At 44.8% G+C, this 16,406-nt stretch overlaps 1 protein-coding gene across 1 annotated transcript; it reads right to left on the bottom strand.

The window, feature by feature from the left end:
* Nucleotides 1–14,789: 14,789 nt before the first annotated feature.
* F5J12DRAFT_888316 (uncharacterized protein) lies at nucleotides 14,790–15,863 on the bottom strand (the record flags this gene model as incomplete). The annotated part of the gene is made up of 3 exons (XM_051747246.1): nucleotides 14,790–14,879; nucleotides 14,923–15,674; nucleotides 15,731–15,863. 3 exons carry the CDS (start codon nucleotides 15,861–15,863, stop codon nucleotides 14,790–14,792), a joined length of 975 nt encoding a protein of 324 aa, XP_051604101.1.
* Between the last annotated feature and the right edge of the window lie 543 nt (nucleotides 15,864–16,406).

The raw sequence follows: 16,406 nt of genomic DNA, 5'->3' as shown, positions 1-16,406 counted from the left end.
TGGTGTCAATTATGTGCCCAAGGCAGTCGAGTTTCTTGGTGTATAAGTCACACTTCTCCCTTTTGAGAAAGAAGTTGGCCTGACATAGTGTTTCAAACACTATCTGGAGGTGCTGCTCATGCTCCTCCAGTGTATCACTGTAGACAAATATATTATTGAGGTAGATGTATACAAAACATCCTATGTGATCTCTAAAGATCACAGTCATAAGGCATTGAAATGTTGCAGGGGCATTACAATCCCCCTGCTGCATGACTTGGCTTATAAAAGTGCCATAAATCATTGAGAAGGCTGTCTTCCAGCCATCTTCAGGCTCAATGTGTACCTGTTCATATGCATTCAACAAGTCAATCTTTGAGCAATACTTTGCTCTAGCAATGTCCATCCTGATCTGGTCCTGATCAGGGAAGGGAGTTGCATCCCTTATTGTGTTTTCATTTCTTTTACAACAGTTGATGACTGTTTGTAGTTTGCCATTCTTCTTTTGTATACACAGCATAGGTGCAGCTTGTGGGATGCTTTTTAGCACCCACCACTCTGCATCTGTGTACTGATGGATTTTATCCAACAACTGTTGCTTCAGTGCATCAGTGCAATGAGGCAAGTGGTACAAGTACCACTTGTCCTCATCAATCAGGGGAATCCTGTGGTTTACCTCCCATAAGGGAGGTAATTTTGGTTTGACACCTTCAAACCTTCATCTAAACCTTTTGAACCATCACTCCCTTAGGCAAGGTATATCTTTTTCCCCCAACACTCTTTTTTGTATTGGTTTATTACTGCAAGTGTAGGCTCACTTTTTGACTCTAACTGCCCTCCCCCTGGCAAGCCCTCATGAGGCTGTGACAGCCTTGCAGGGTGTGCTAGTCATTTGCTCAAGGAGGTGGTGGCTTTAGGGGGGCATGGGCGCCCCTCTCTGGCGACCTCAGGCTCTGTGAGCATGAGGACCTTTTCACCTGCAATTGTCATCAACTTTTCAGTGAAGTCAAGCACTACTTTGTGCCACCTAAGGAATGGGATTCCTAGAATACAGTCGTAGTGATTGATATTAGCCACATCGAAATAACAGTTGGTCTGTTGGCAGCCCATCTTTATCATGGAGAGTCCTCCATGTGTAATTTTCGATCAGCTACCTATGCAGCCCAATTGCAGCATAAGCTGCTGATTGAGTGGAAACACTTTCATCTTCATGACCTTGGTGAAAGCTGGGCTCACAAAGTTTCCAGTGCTTCTGGTGTTGATCATCATGTAGGCTTTACAGCCATTTATGACAGTATCTACCATTATGCACATGCACAATTCTGGTGTGATTCGCAGGTGGGTTCCCACTTCCTGCTTAGTATGCATCACATACCAAAAAGTGCATGTCAGCAGCTTTGCTATTGGTTGCAAATCCATTGCAGCCATATGTGGGTTATCATGGATGTGATGTCCCTCAATGATTATATCTCTATGTGGTGTTTCCACCACCATATCATCAGGGTATATCCTGACTTCATTGTTATATGGGTTAGGATGACTTCTGTGACATTAAATTGTATGGAGCTGATCATACAGCTCCCCAAGAATATCATTCCTGGTCTGCACAGTTGTGCACAAGCATTGGATATCACACAATGCTTGTACTCATTGTGCTTCAAGGGACCTGATGCAACTAGCCATCGCACATATTGCACACTGAGTGCGATTGATATTCAGGCCATGCCCCTCCACCATTTGGGCCAGTCACAGTCTTCCCAGCCCCTATTGTACTTGCAGAATGCAAGTTGTGTAGGGAACTGCAGTGTGATGGTGAGCAAGGTATTCTCCTCAGCTACAGCCTTGTCAATGTGTTCCCTGTGTTGTTGGCATTCAGGGCAATGCTTGGAGTGAGTCAATCCATAAATTGGTGACCAAGTCCAGGTCCCACCTGTGACTTCAGGTCATTCTGCTTGATGAGGGTCTAGATCCATCTCATCCTCATTTATTCTGAGTGATGCACTTCTTACTATATTGTCCTCTTCTCAGGAGGTAGGCAGGTGCTCTACCATCCTGTCTCTATTTATCCACACCATTCCCCATGGTGTTTCAATTACCACTGCATCTGGATATATTCAGACATTAGGGGTCATGACACTCTGCAGCTGTAATCCATCATGGGCTGGGCTCAGTAATATATGTCCATGGTAAGCTTTTCAGTGACTGGAAGTGCCTCATGGCACTCAGTGGAAGGTATATTTCAATGAGTACATACAAAAAGTGGTATTTGGTGTGTCCTGAGACAGTTGTCTTCTGACTTCTAACATGATCAACCTGTTGTCTCATGTACTCTCATATGGTGATTATTTGAGAACTGCTGTCAAGTATGCATCTCCTCTACAATGACCTTGACCACATTGCAAACCTCCAGCTTCATGAGAGGCATTGATGCCATTCCTAAATATTCAATGGTCTCCCAAATCCTCTGTTCAGACTTCACTGCCTTTCACATTATGCTTTCATCCACTTAGTATTATGGTATGTGTTTAGCCATATTACATAATCACATTTGTTTTCACACTTGAGTAGCATAGTCACACCTCAGTTGGCTGCTTAACCCAACTGAGGTGAGCACTTTCCACATCCTGTCTTTACACTCAGCTAATAGTCCTGTAGTATATATTCTACAGGTTATGAGCCCTAGTGCTCACTAACTGGGAACTTGTAGCAACATGTTGTTCACATCCAAGCTTGGAGATGATTTCCTTAAGGTCCAAAAGCTCTCAGCAGATGGAGAGAACTGGGTAACATACAAGGACAGGCTAATGTGGTCTTTGGATGCTCATGGGCTGCTTGGGTACATAGATGGTACTGAGACAATGCCAGTCAACCCCAAGACACTAGCAAACTAGAGTGAGAGCTGGATACCTATCTCCACAGAGGAGAAAAAGGAAGTGACAAACTACCAATCTACTCTAAAAGAATGGAGGCTCAGCCAAGCCATTGTCAAGCAACAAATCACTGGCATGATCCCTGACACACTGTTCATCCAAATAAAGAGTCTCACTACTGCACTTGACATCTGGACATACCTATCCAACCTCTTTGAGAAGCGCTCTCATGTTGTATTGGTCAAACTGCTGAAGAAGCTCCAAACTATAAAATGCACAGAGAAAGGAAATGTCAGGGAACACTTTGACAAAATGCAGCAACTGAACAGACAACTTGCCTCAATGGGCCAAGCCCCAACAGACAAATGCTACATGGCTATGGTCATGACATCCCTCCCAAGCTCTTATGACTTTGTTGTCAGAGCAATGTCTGCACTTGCAAAAGTTTCCACCTCCACTACCCTAACAACTGCAACTCTCATGGATGCAGTACAAGATGAGTATGACCACTGTGCCACAAAGCAGAAGAAGTCTAGTGATGCAGACAATGTGGCATACTCAGCTGGAGGAAAGCAGAAGAAGTTTGCTGGAACTTGCTACAAATGTGGAAAATGTGGGCACTGAGCTTGCAAATGCAGGTCAAGTGGGGATGACTCACAAAGTGGAGGGAAGTCTCCAAACAAAGGGAAGCAAAAAGAGTGCACAGCAGTGGCCAAGGACAACAGTGGCAATGACCCAGATGGGGTATGGCTCACACATATCAATGACAGCTATGAAGCTGAGGTCGATGAAGCTCAACCATCCCCAGAGACATTCACTACTAGTGTGTACACAAGACCACCAAGCTACACTACTCTATACGACTCTGGAGCCTCTCATCACATGTTGTCATACAAAGAAAACTTTGTCAACTATAAGCCCAATACTCCTAAACCCATTACTGCAGCAGACAAATGAACCTTTGAAGCCATTGGAAAAGGAGATGTGTACATATCCCTACCAAATGGCAACTTGCCCACTTGTATCCTCTTGAAGGATGTTCTGCATACACCTAAGATTGGCATGACCCTGGTATCCATTAGCTGCCTGGATGCAAGTGGATATGCCATACTCTTCCATGACTCATGCTGCAAGATCTGTAATGGACAAAAGAAACTCCTTGGGGAAGTAACAGTCAGCAATGGCCTCTATACAACCAAAGCTACACAGAAGGGTTACATGGGCTTGGCAAACTTGAGAGCAACTCTTACCATGGAAGACATCCATGTGCAGCTTGGCCATATATCACTGGACACTATTAAACAAATGCTAAAGGATGGCATTGTAACCAGAATAAGCCTAGACCCTTCCCATGCAACAATTGAATCTTGCAATGCATGCAAGTATGCCAGGGCAACCCAAAAAGCCATAGGAAAAATCCAAGATCCCCTGCACTGAGACAAGGTTGGTGACAAAATCCATACAGACTTATGGGGACCATCCCCTGTCCAAACAAATGCAAGGAGTCAGTATTTCATGTCATACACCAATGACCATACTCACTTTACAAGCCTGCACCTCCTAAAGTCACAGGATGAAACCTTCAAGTCCTACCAGAAGTACAAAGCCTGGCTGCTGATGCAGTTCAACATGAAGGTTAAAAGGCTTCACTTGGACCAGGGTGGGGAATTCCTAAGCAAAGAGTTTTCATGTCATCTCAGGCTAAAAGGAACAGAGAGGAAGCTCACAGTGCACAATACACCACAGCATAATGGTGTTGCTGAAAGGCTGAACTGCACACTTGTTGAACATTTACACACCATGCTAAATGCAAGTGGCCTCCAAAAGTTGCTATGGGGAGAAGCCATATGCATGTGAATTGGTTAAAGAACCAAACCTCCACCCACACACTCAACAAAATGACACCCTATGAAATGCTGTATAAAAAGAAACCAGATCTATCTAATCTACCAATCTGGGGCTGCCATGTCAAAGTCCACACAGCAGATGGTTTGAAACTAGACATGTGTGCAAAAGATGGTTGCTGGCTGGGCTTTGATAGGGACACAAATGTGCACAGAATTTATTTTGAGGACTCATGATGTGTGGGTGTCAAATGAAATGTCTGATTCAGCTCACAGGAGGTCACCATCCCTATCAGCATGCAGCTTGAGGGGGAGAAATACATCACAGATGACAAGGGAGCATCATCCACCTCACACATAGCTGGTAAAAGCAATCAGCATGCCATATGAACCACAGAAAGCGCACCTATGACACCAAGTACTCCCATTGACCACCTTGGACCAAGGTTCAAACCTGCAGCACCCACCCATCACTCTGGTCACACACATGTCAAGTCAGTATATGTATGTATGGCACCCGTGTGAGGCTGAGGGTACATATGATGGAAGAATCCCACTACCTACACTACCACTACCTTGAGGAATACAACCAGGCTTGCAACAAGAGGAGAATAGAGAGACAGAAAACCTAGGCATGATGGGGGTGATGGATGAAGATGATGATGAAGTTTCCACCTTGGTTGCTGGGACTACAGAGCTAGAAGGGACAGATCCCATCACGATCAAAGATGCTTGTGTGAGACCTGATTGGTCAAAGTGGGAGGAAGCAATTAATAAAGAACTTACCTCATTCAGCTGTAAATGGGTATTTCACATCAAGTGCAACATGCAGGGAGAAATTGAAAAATACAAAGCATGACTTGTAGCAAAAGGCTACTCACAGGTCCATGACATCAACTACTATGATACCTATGCACCTGTTGCACACATGGCATCTATCTGCACCATCCTTGCTATTGCAGTGCAGAACAACTGGGATGTTGATGTTTTTGACATCCAGAGTGCTTTCCTAAATGGGAAGTTGGATGATGAGGAAGTAATCTACATGCAACTGCCACCCAGTGTGAGTCAAAGTGTGGTTCAGTGGTGGAAACCAACCAAAACCAACACAAAAGACAATAAGAGTGAGTGGTGGTGTGCCTATGTGGTACCTAGATGGTGGAACCTTGAATTTGGGAGGGTTTTTGTGAGCTACAGCACTCAAAGACAAGTGCTGAGGGTTGGGGGTGCTCCTGATGAAGAGGGAGGAAGAATGCAATAGAATGTGACAGGGTAGACTGCTGTCAGCCTACAGAAGGATGGATGACAACTTAATTCAATGTTCTGAGCTGCACTGAGCTCAGGGAGAACTTGGAATGAAGTACATATATTGATGAAAGACAATGATGAGTGAAGTAGATGATAATTAGACCCTTAATAAAGTCTCAACTATTGCAGCTGATGAAAGATTTACTGAGTGATGATAAAATGCAAGCAAGAGGGGCTCATTCAGCTATCCAAGTACAGTGATTTATACACAGTACAGGGGCATTGCCTATGGAAAACAAGGTGCAAACACTTGGTAAGTGATTGGTAACTGATGAGTAAGGAATGTAAGCAGTGGGTAATTGTCTTAGAAAGCATTGGTGAGCATTGGTAAGGATAAGTAAGCCAAAAAGCAAGGAATAGGTCAAAAGATTGGTAAGTATTGGCAACAGGTGAGTCAAAGACAGTCAGAATGTCAAAGTATGAGTCAAGTAATGTCAGAAACTGGGAAAGTGCACTGGAATCACATTAGGGGGAGGCTGTGCATGTCACATCTTGAAGAGATCACTTCTGGGCCAAAGTGGGATGACAGAGAGGCAGCACTGATCTGATGCCAATATAGTACATTATGAAGATGTTGCAGGGAGCAGGGAGGAAGGATCCATATGCTTCTTGGACTGGAGAGACTGAAATGACCACATAAGACCTTTCTAAGTGAATGACAGACCTGAGGTGACCAAAGAACATCCTCCTAGAGGTCATACTGACAGAAAGAATGTGCTGTCCAAGCTGGATGGGCTGAGAGGGGGTGGATGAGGATGGGATGTACCAGGATGCTTCAGGACAGAAGCTGGTAGGAACTCCTGGTAGATATATGTAGCCATTGTCCCTAGCAAAGGGGACAAGCAAAATGATTGATGTGGAGGTGGCCATATCAGAAGAATTGGCAAAATGAGCATCTTTTGGAGGGAGTGCTGTAGAAATGTGTGGAGTGTGCAAATCCTTTCCAATCTTGGAAGGTACGATTGCATGGCTGAGCTCTACAAGTAAGTGTGGCAATGGTGTCAGTATCTGTGGAATTGGTGGAGATACATTGAAAAGTGGAATGCTGTACATGGGCACTTAAGAACTTTTTTCAGTGCTTAACTCACTTCCTTTCTTTTTCTTTGGCATTGACAACTCATTCTTGTGCAAGGGGTGACTACCAACATTTCTGGCTGTCCTTCTTTGCATGAGGGCTATTGTCTTCATCTCCATTCATCAGCTGCATCCATGTCCACCTCACCAAACACCTTTGGTGTGTGACACCAGACTCTCAGTTAACAGCAAATATAAAAATCCTGTCACCCACCTGCACACAGTGCTTTATGGATCAAAGCAAGGATGCACTGCACTTGCTATGCTTGGTATGCATCGTGCTGAAGCTGACTGGGGCATTTTCTTCATGCACACAGGCCAGGACATCCTACTCCTTGCATTGCATGTCGATGACTGCACCATTACTGGCAATAACCCTAGCTTAATCAAAAGGTTCAAATCTGAAGTGGCCACAAACTTCAAATTAACAGATTTAGGCCCCATCTCATCCCTACTTGGAATGAAAGTTGTGCATAATCGCTTGGCACACATGCTCTCACTCTTGCAGGCATCCTACATCAATTCTCTGCTGTTAAAATATAATTTTGTAGATCTACAGCCCATTGCAATGCCTATGGACCCCTCAGTCCAATTCTCAACTGCCCAGTGCCCAAAAATGCATGCTGAGGCTGTGTGCATGAAAAACATGCCATAATGCCAAGCTGTCAGCTTGCTGATGCACCTAGTTGTCACCACATTCCCTGACATGGCTTTTGCTGTTGTGATGTTGTTGCAATTCTGCAATAATCCAAGGTTAGCACACTGGGAGGGTGTAAAAAGGATATTTAGATACCTTTTAGGCATGAAAGGGCTCATGTTGACATTCAGAGGTGATAGGTATGGCCTTGAGGGCTATACGGACACAGATGGCGCCTCACAGGAGCACCAGCATGCCATTTCTGGCTATGCCTTCCTGCTCAATGGTGGAGTGATCTCCTGGGCCTCAAAGAAACAAGAACTCATTACTTTATCTACTACAGAAGCTGAGGACATTGCCACTACTCATGCAGTGAAAGAAGCCATCTGGCTTTGTTGCCTCATCCAAGAATTGTTCTGCCCACTCTCACTCCCAACCATAATCCATTGTGACAATCAGTCCACAATCACACTCGCTCACCATGGCAATTACCATGCCCATACAAAACATATAGACATTCATTATCATTTTATATGCTATGCTATTTGTAATGGCTCACTTTGCCTCATCTACTGTCCTACTGGCAGTATGGTTGCAGATACCCTTACCAAGGCTCTTCCAAACATCAAAGCCAAGCACTCTGCTTATGAGCTTGGATTCTGTGATGTTTGAGGGGGAGTGTTGTATATTCTGCCTTTCACATTATGCTTTCATCCACTTAGTATTATGGTATGTGTTTAGCCATATTACATAATCACATTCATTTTCACACTCGAGTAGCATAGTCACACCTCAGTTGGCTGCTTAACCCAACTGAGGTGAGCACTTTCCACATCCTGTCTTTACACTCAGCTAATAGTCCTGTAGTATATATTCTTCAGGTACATAATATATAGTTGGCTGCTTATTCAACTGGCCACTGGCAATGCTCCTTGAGCTCCTTGCACCAGTTACAGGCCAGGTGCTTCTTCTTGCTGTCAGTGTTGCACAGGCAGACTGTGTTGGTCCAGGTGCAATGAAGACACCTGGGAAGGCATTAGCCAGTGGTCTACTGGTCGCTCAGCTGGTACTCACTGGGGGTTCATCACCTTGACATTTGACCTGGCCCTGGTTGACCCACCTACCAGGGCCTCTGCCCACCAGCTCTTGTCTGCCTTCCTGGCCTCTTCAGCCCTGCACATGGCCTCTACCCTTTGTGCCTCAGCCTCTGCATGTGCCTTTTCTTCCTCAAGCCAGGCCTGCTCTTGTCTCTCTGCCCCCAACTGGGCTTCTTCAGCCAGCCAGGCATCTTCTTGCACCTTTGCCTTGCACCTCTTGCACTCAGCCAACTTGCCCCAGATTGCTTGGTCATCATTGTCACTGCCCACCTGCAGCTCTTCACTTGTCACCCAGGTCAGGTCAGGCAGCAGGTCTTGGTCATATGGCATTCTGGACTGGCAAATAGACATGTCAAAGTGGGGAGCCAAACCTGAGATGGACTGGTCTTAAGTCCACTGGTTTTCAAGGTCAGACACCAAATTTTTGTTCTCAGCATTGTCCTCATTGGAGCCTCATGGGCTTGGCTCCAAGAGGGGGATACTGTCATGACCATGTCTAGACCACCCTAGACCAGCTCTACCATGGTCTCAACTGGTCTTGTCCAACCCTTGCCCCAGTCCTGGCCTTGACCCTTCAACCCAGAAATGTGTTAGCTCATGAGGCACTGCAAGGCAGTGCCCAATTGAGTTGTCCACTCAGTTGGTACCAGACTGGTGAAATACCTGGCCCAGCCACTAGTCCTGCCCTGGTTCCCAGTAAATCCTTTGTTCATACTTTTGCTTGATAATATTCTTTGTAACATCCTACTTAACAATCCATTTACCAATCACTGCTGTACCAGTGTTACATTTCACTTACTTTACCTTTAGTATTTAAGCCATAGGATAATCTGTTTTAGCCTCAGTCTGAAATCATTCTAGTTTCATCAAACCCAGTCTCCTCTATCTTTTGCCTCTCAACCAGACTGCAGCCCACACAAGGGAATAGCACTGCTACTTCAGTCACTAAGTCCAATAGTCCAATCCTCTAGTATCTTGTCTACCCCCTGACCCCCAACCAGACTCTGGACTGGCTTTGGACCAGTGACAAACCAGACTTAACATTTTCTTTCTACTTGTTCCCAACCAACTTGTAGCTTTGCACCCAAAACAATCAGGTGGTGGGGACCTGGCAAGGTGGGAAGAACCTTATCTTCCAGAAATTCCCAAGCCCCACAGTCTGTTTGCATTGGGTTGGAGGAAAGCTCCAAAGGATATGTCCAGAGTCAAGTCAGGTATTGTGGACCCTGGTTATCACTTTCCGAAGCCCACACTGTTGGTCAATGTGACCACCCCTGAGCAAAAGAAGATGTACATGTTGAATTGGCTCTCTGCTTGTCCTGCTTGGATGAATTGAGTTGACATTTGGTCTCTGCAGAAGAACCCTTCCCCTCAGATGTGGAGGGACTTCCTCAATGGTACTGACACAGAGTGCTTGCCCTCTGGCACCCAGAGTGCATCCACAAAGTTGGCAGTCTGTTCTTCATACTTATCTTGTGCAGGTCCAGGCTTCAAGCCTTTCAGACCCACCCCTTCATTTCACATGTTCCCTTCTATGGGAACTCTATGAACTCAACTTCTGCTACAAACTTCATGCACTTGATCAGGCCTTTGTCCCACATCTTCTCTTCATTCATTGTCTAGGAAGTTTTACTTGAAATTTTATGAGTCTCTGTATGTCAGTTCTGATTCTGATTACTGTACCTCCATGGTAGTATAAAAGCATGTACCATACTCCACTGTTCTTCAGTACAAATATCAATTTAGTTTCCTACTCCCTCTGTTTCTGTCTTCTGTCTGTTGGAGTTACCTCTGACTATCCATCTGTTCTCTCCCTCTGAAATACAAGGGCTAGGATTCATGCAAGGGGGTAGCACATGAGCTAAACCCATTGCCCTCACTCCACTCTGCCTCTGTCTTGGCAGACTTTGTCCCTGCCAACCTTCTGCCAGTCAGAGTTCTATTCTTCTGTGTCAGACTTGCTTCTGAACCCTCCCCAGACTCTATCTAGTGTTGGAGTTGGTCAGAGTAGGCCTGTATGGTCTCATTTTCTGTCTTCCAAAAAACTTATGCCATTATGAGAACTTGAGCTCAATTCCAAAGAGATGTCACTGAGAACCTCACTGCAGTGCTAGCTAATCTGTGTGGTCTTCCTTTGGTCATCAAACAATTCCAATCCTTCTCTGCTCGATGCTGCTCTCATACTGAAGGCAAAAGCACTTCACAAGCTGGTTGCTCTGACCTCCACCCAACAACCTTTCATACTCCATCTCCTTGTAACTGAGATGATGGACCTGACCCTGACCCTAATGCTCCTGATGGTGATCCTGACCACTTCAGGTAACCATTTTTCATAAGCATTTAGGCTGAATAGTTTCTCCAAACCATCCAGCCTAATAGCCTCCCAGACCAAGGTCTGCCCAGGGACATCTGGTCATGTCCCAGGGCTATGCAGATTTTTAGGCCCTGGGACAGATGGGATTTCCCACATATCCATCCATTCAAATGCAATTATTTGGGATGTCCCAAGACTGCCTTGGATGGCAGGGGTCCCTCCTCCTGAAAGTGTAGCTTATATTAGCATTAAAATAGCTGCAGATATCCTAGCCCCCTTGCTCCTCTGACAGGTTTAATCCACAAAGTATCCTTCAACCTATACATCCCCTCCCATCCCACCATGCATAGTAGTATACAATAGTACTTTTCATGTACATCTTTGCAATGTTGATCCTGCTGTATTGGGACATCTCACTAGTCACCAGGGGAATGACCCACCTGGGCCTCCACATTTTCCATGAAAATTGCAATAATAAATTCAATCAATTTATGTCTATACCTCAAGCAATTTGTACTGTATGAAGGAAGAAGTAAATGGTTTTTGAACACTTGTGTGACAAGCCAATATCTCAAAGTCCCCCACATAAAACATAGTGTTGGTCACCTTTGCAACACCATCTGCAGAGGGCAGAATGTCCCAGATGAGCCTCTGAGGTTGTCATGGGGCATTGTGCTGGTATGCAAAGGTAACTTAGGAGGATGTGCCAGAGTAGAAAAAATAAAAAATGTATGCTGCAGTATGGAAAGCCCAAATTTTTGTGTCCAGGCTCTGGACACCAAGGAATTTCACTGTAATGCAGCTCTTCAGTGGACTGTCCAAGCCTATAAATACACCCAATGACTTTAGGGCAGGCTTAGTGCTTATCAATGATTGCATCATTGGTGATGTCATTGCTATAACTTAATATAGGATACACTATCATGTGCAAGAGGGCAGTTAACAATCATCCAATAGGAAATAAGGCTCACAAATAGCCTTTGATTGCTGTCCCTGTGACTCCCACAGGTTGTCATAAAAAGGTTTGATTTTGAAATTGGTGGTGAAACCAGATCATTCCTTCAGGGTTCTGCTGCAGTTATCCAGGAATATCTCCATTCCTCAAGGACATCATGTGTTTCCTGATCTGCTACGATAAACCCTAAGTCAATAGCCAGACTGTCAAAGGCTGACATAGAGTTTAAACTGCACTCCTCCAGGATCAGCTCCACCTTGCACATAGCTCATGTATGATTTTGAATTCTTTTGGTCTGGACCCAATCATGCTCCAGTAATAACTCCTGTGCTGATGGCATAGGGTTGTACACTCTGGTGATAAGGTTCAGCCATTCTTTATTCCACAACATGATGAAGTGGCCCAGATTACATGTTCATTTTCTAGAGATGACCCATTTGGTGTTATCAAATAATGCCACACCTGGATCAAAAAGCCAGGCATCTTTCTCCTCAAGGCCATCCACATCAAGAAAGAAGGCACATCAGTAGATCAAGACCCAATCAGGGGCCAAAAAAAGGAGATCAGCTGACAGAGGCCATTCAAACAGAATTGGTAGGTGAGTTGGGAGTTGCAGTGGTTTGTCACATGATGCCAAACCACCACTTACCCAAAAGTCATGTACATTGTAAATTGGGAACATTATTCAATTTTTAAGTTCGTGGATATTGAACTCATCCCACATTACATTAAACTGAGTTTTGAGTGTGATCACTGGTTCGGGATCTCCCTTTGGTGCAAAGTGCTTATTCCAGTGGTTGGTACAGTTCCTCTTAACCCATGTTTTTACAAGTCAAGCCAGGTACCTGTGTGAAATATACAGGTTCAATAGAAATTTAATGGTGTCTAAGTAGTACTCAATGTTACTAGACAACATGGCCAGATGGGACAATTCTCCGATGAAGGTGCCTCATTTGACATCAATGGGGTGGCTTGAGTCCCAGGGGATTCATTCAAGGTGATTATTGGGCTTCCAGTATGGCTTCCATTGGATCCAGTTTTTGTCATTCAACCAGACTTGCATATCTAGGAAAATGCAATGCTGAGTGGCCAGGGCCCAGTCAACTTCACAACCTCTTAGGAACCATGTGTGGGTTGCTAAGTATGTAGCTTCTTCTGCAGAGTCAGTGCAGATGATCATAAAGATGTCATCAATAAATCTACATAAAAATAGAACATCTCAGTTGTGTCCACAGGTAAAGTCAGCACATGCTGTGTATAGGTTAGCAACATCAGGAGACATGGAAACACCCATAGCTATTCTGGTGGTCTGTAAATACCTATAATTGTGGAATTTGACAATGAGGCCAGTGGTACCGACATGTAGGATGTCCTCCCACAGATCAGTTCCCAACTTGGGGATAAGCAAGTCCTCTGGATAAGGGAGGGGCCAATTGCCAGTGGTTGAATTAGTTAATGACGAAATTTCTTCTACTGCCCGATTGCAGTCTATGTTCAGGTAATAATTGACTATATCACTGGTAACTGTCCACAGGGTTGCATTTCTAGGTAGAACTGTACTATAAAATTCTTGGGCTAACTGCTTGGTCCCTTGACATATGTATGGACATTGTTCTATGAAGGGCTTTAAGATTTTGGAGACTAGTTTTGACATTGGATTTCTTAGGTCTGAGTGGCATGGTGCAATAGGGCGCATTTTTACTGGATTCTTATGGATCTTCGGAATTCCATAGAATTGTGGTAGTTTGACCATTCTAAGCCAGATGTCCCATGGGATGTACTCATCACTGCGCTTTTGTGGGGGGACATGCTGGAGTAGAAACTTCCATAATTGTCTGTACTTGGGAAGTTGTGCACAAAGTTTGTCTGTTAATCTGTACAGCATTTTGATATCGTGACCAGTTATTTCCAGGGAGGTGGTGAAATCAAGTTTGACATATCCTGAGTTTTCCTTCTCAAGGAGGTTGAGGGTATGTTTTGTTTTTCAAACCATTTTACCATGACTACAGTACATCCCAGATTTTTGTCCAAAGGTAGGACCATTAACTCATGGTGGTGAAGCCACTGCCTGATGGTTTGGAGAGAATTCGAAAGTTTGGTGGACTGTTGATGCTGTGGGGTTATGGTGTGGCACTGTTCAGTGACAAAAGCATCTCCCTCCAACAGGCACCATCCAATCATGGGATTTTCATTATTGTCTATATTAAAGGCAGTAGCCAACTGCCTTAGATCGAAGTCAGGTTCATCAACATCTCTTATGGGGTTGGTTTCACTCATGGCACCTTCTAGATGGTAGAATCACCATCTCAGGTGTTCTTTAAGGTTCATCCATGCATTATAAAGCAAAGACATGTCAGACATGGTGGGAAGTAGACACTTCCACCCAAAAGATAGTGTATAATACATTGGAAGATCTTCCAATGTAAGTGGAGTATCCAGACCAACATGTACATGGTGTAAAAGTAGACTACATTCTAGTATGTCTATGGGACATAGGGTTTGTACAATTATTGAGACAGTGATGAATGGTGGCAAATCTAGCAACCAGTCAGGATATGTGCTAGGATGTTCAAACCTAATAGCACCAGTACTTACCCCCTCCAGGTAGTCGAAGGCATTTTCTATGAAGCTTTCTCTTTGCCTTTGCCCTTGGAGCACTTGGCATTCTTCTGCTTCTTTGATTTTGCCTTTTTCGAGTCCAAGGCTTTTGACTACTTGTTGGAATTCTTCTTCTTGGGGTTTCCCCCAGAAGTGTCCTTCTTCTTCTTGCCTCCCTTGGCACCCTTGCCAGGCTTGGGACCCTAATTGGTGTCAGTATGGATAAGTCTTATGATGAATTCTCACCTTTGCATTCATCTGCTGTTTGACCTGTGCCATGACCATCTTAGCGATGCTGGATTTATTTTTATTGGGAATGAATTCCCTGGCAGTGGCAGTGGCCACATCTTTTAATTCCTTCTTCTTTTTCTGCTTGTTTTCCTCAGTGACCATGTAAGTGTGTGAGAGGACAATGATGTGGGTTATGAGATTAGGGATTTTGTGCAACAGTGAGGAATAGATGGCTTCAACATGGGGGGCAGGAATTAATTCAGGTTCTTTGTCCTCCCTCATAGCCTCATTCAACAGCTTCTTGGTATCCTTGGGAATCATACATGACTTCTCCAGGTCTGAGTGCACCATAGTGATTGTCTCATAGAGATGATTAGTAATGGTAATGATATTAAGACTGGCCTGTGGCTGGCACTCCTCCTTTTCCTTCTCCTTAATGATAGCATCAAGAAGCTCGAAGAGGTACTCCTTATGGCCCTCAACAACAACCTTGCTAAGGTTGGGGAGAGTGGTCCAAGCACTTTTTGAGAACTGGACGGTGTGCAGCTTACAGCTATGTAGGAAATTAGGAATTTGCTGTGCAATTTTATCTACACAAAGGCAGTTGATCTGGTTAGTGACCAACTCAGCCTTAGTCACTTTGTCTGTGATCTGAAGTAACTCAGGGAAGAGTGACTGGTGATGTTCCACTGGGAGCAAGTCAATCACTTGTGTGACTGAAGTTGCTTCAGCAGCTGCTCCAGAATGAAGTTGGACATTGCCATCCACTAAGTCACCAGGAGTCCAGCCACAAAATTTTGCAGCCAGAACAAGTGGAGCTCACAGTGGAGGTTGATGAGAACCTCCCAGCATTGGGTGGTCCTTGCCTTCCTCAATGGGCTCAAGGCCTGAACATGAGCCCAAGTCAAGGTTGACAAGGGCTGCAGTAACCTCAGCTCATCTGACAGACGAGACATGGTGGGGGATCTGAAGGGGAAGGGACTGGGTGTGAGGCATAGTATGTGAGTACAACAGGGAAAGGCAGAATAGAGTGCTGTAGCTTGCAAAAACCCTCCCAAATTTAAGGTTCCACCATCCAGGTACCACATAGGCACACAACCACTCACTCTTATTGTCTTTTGTGTTGGTTCTGGTTGGTTTCCACCACTGAACCACACTTTGACTCACAGCAGAGAGGGCTTGTCAGTGGGAGGAGGCAAAGCAGACAGAGAGTGTGTGTGAGGTGGAGTGTAAGGCCAAATGACAAAAGGCAGGGGAGGCATGACTGGAGGCAGAGTGGAGGCAGAGAGAGGAGGAGGAAGCACAGAGGAAGCAGGCAGCAGAGGAAGAGGCAGAGAGGCAGAGGCAGAGAGCCTTGGAGGAGAGGGCTCAGGCCAAGCAGATGGAGTGCTGTGAGTCAGGCAGAGCTGACTTGTATTTCCACCTGTTCAGGTTGCAGCTGTTTGCAAAATGATGCAGAAAATCTGTTTGACACTTAGTCTGTTTGGATATAGCCAGGA

Source organism: Pisolithus orientalis, assembly GCF_024613125.1.
Source record: "Pisolithus orientalis strain OTSU chromosome Unknown F5J12scaffold_3, whole genome shotgun sequence".
Lineage (NCBI taxonomy): Eukaryota > Fungi > Basidiomycota > Agaricomycetes > Boletales > Pisolithaceae > Pisolithus > Pisolithus orientalis.
Note: the sequence above shows the minus strand (reverse complement) of the source record. Positions and strands in the feature narration are given on the sequence as shown.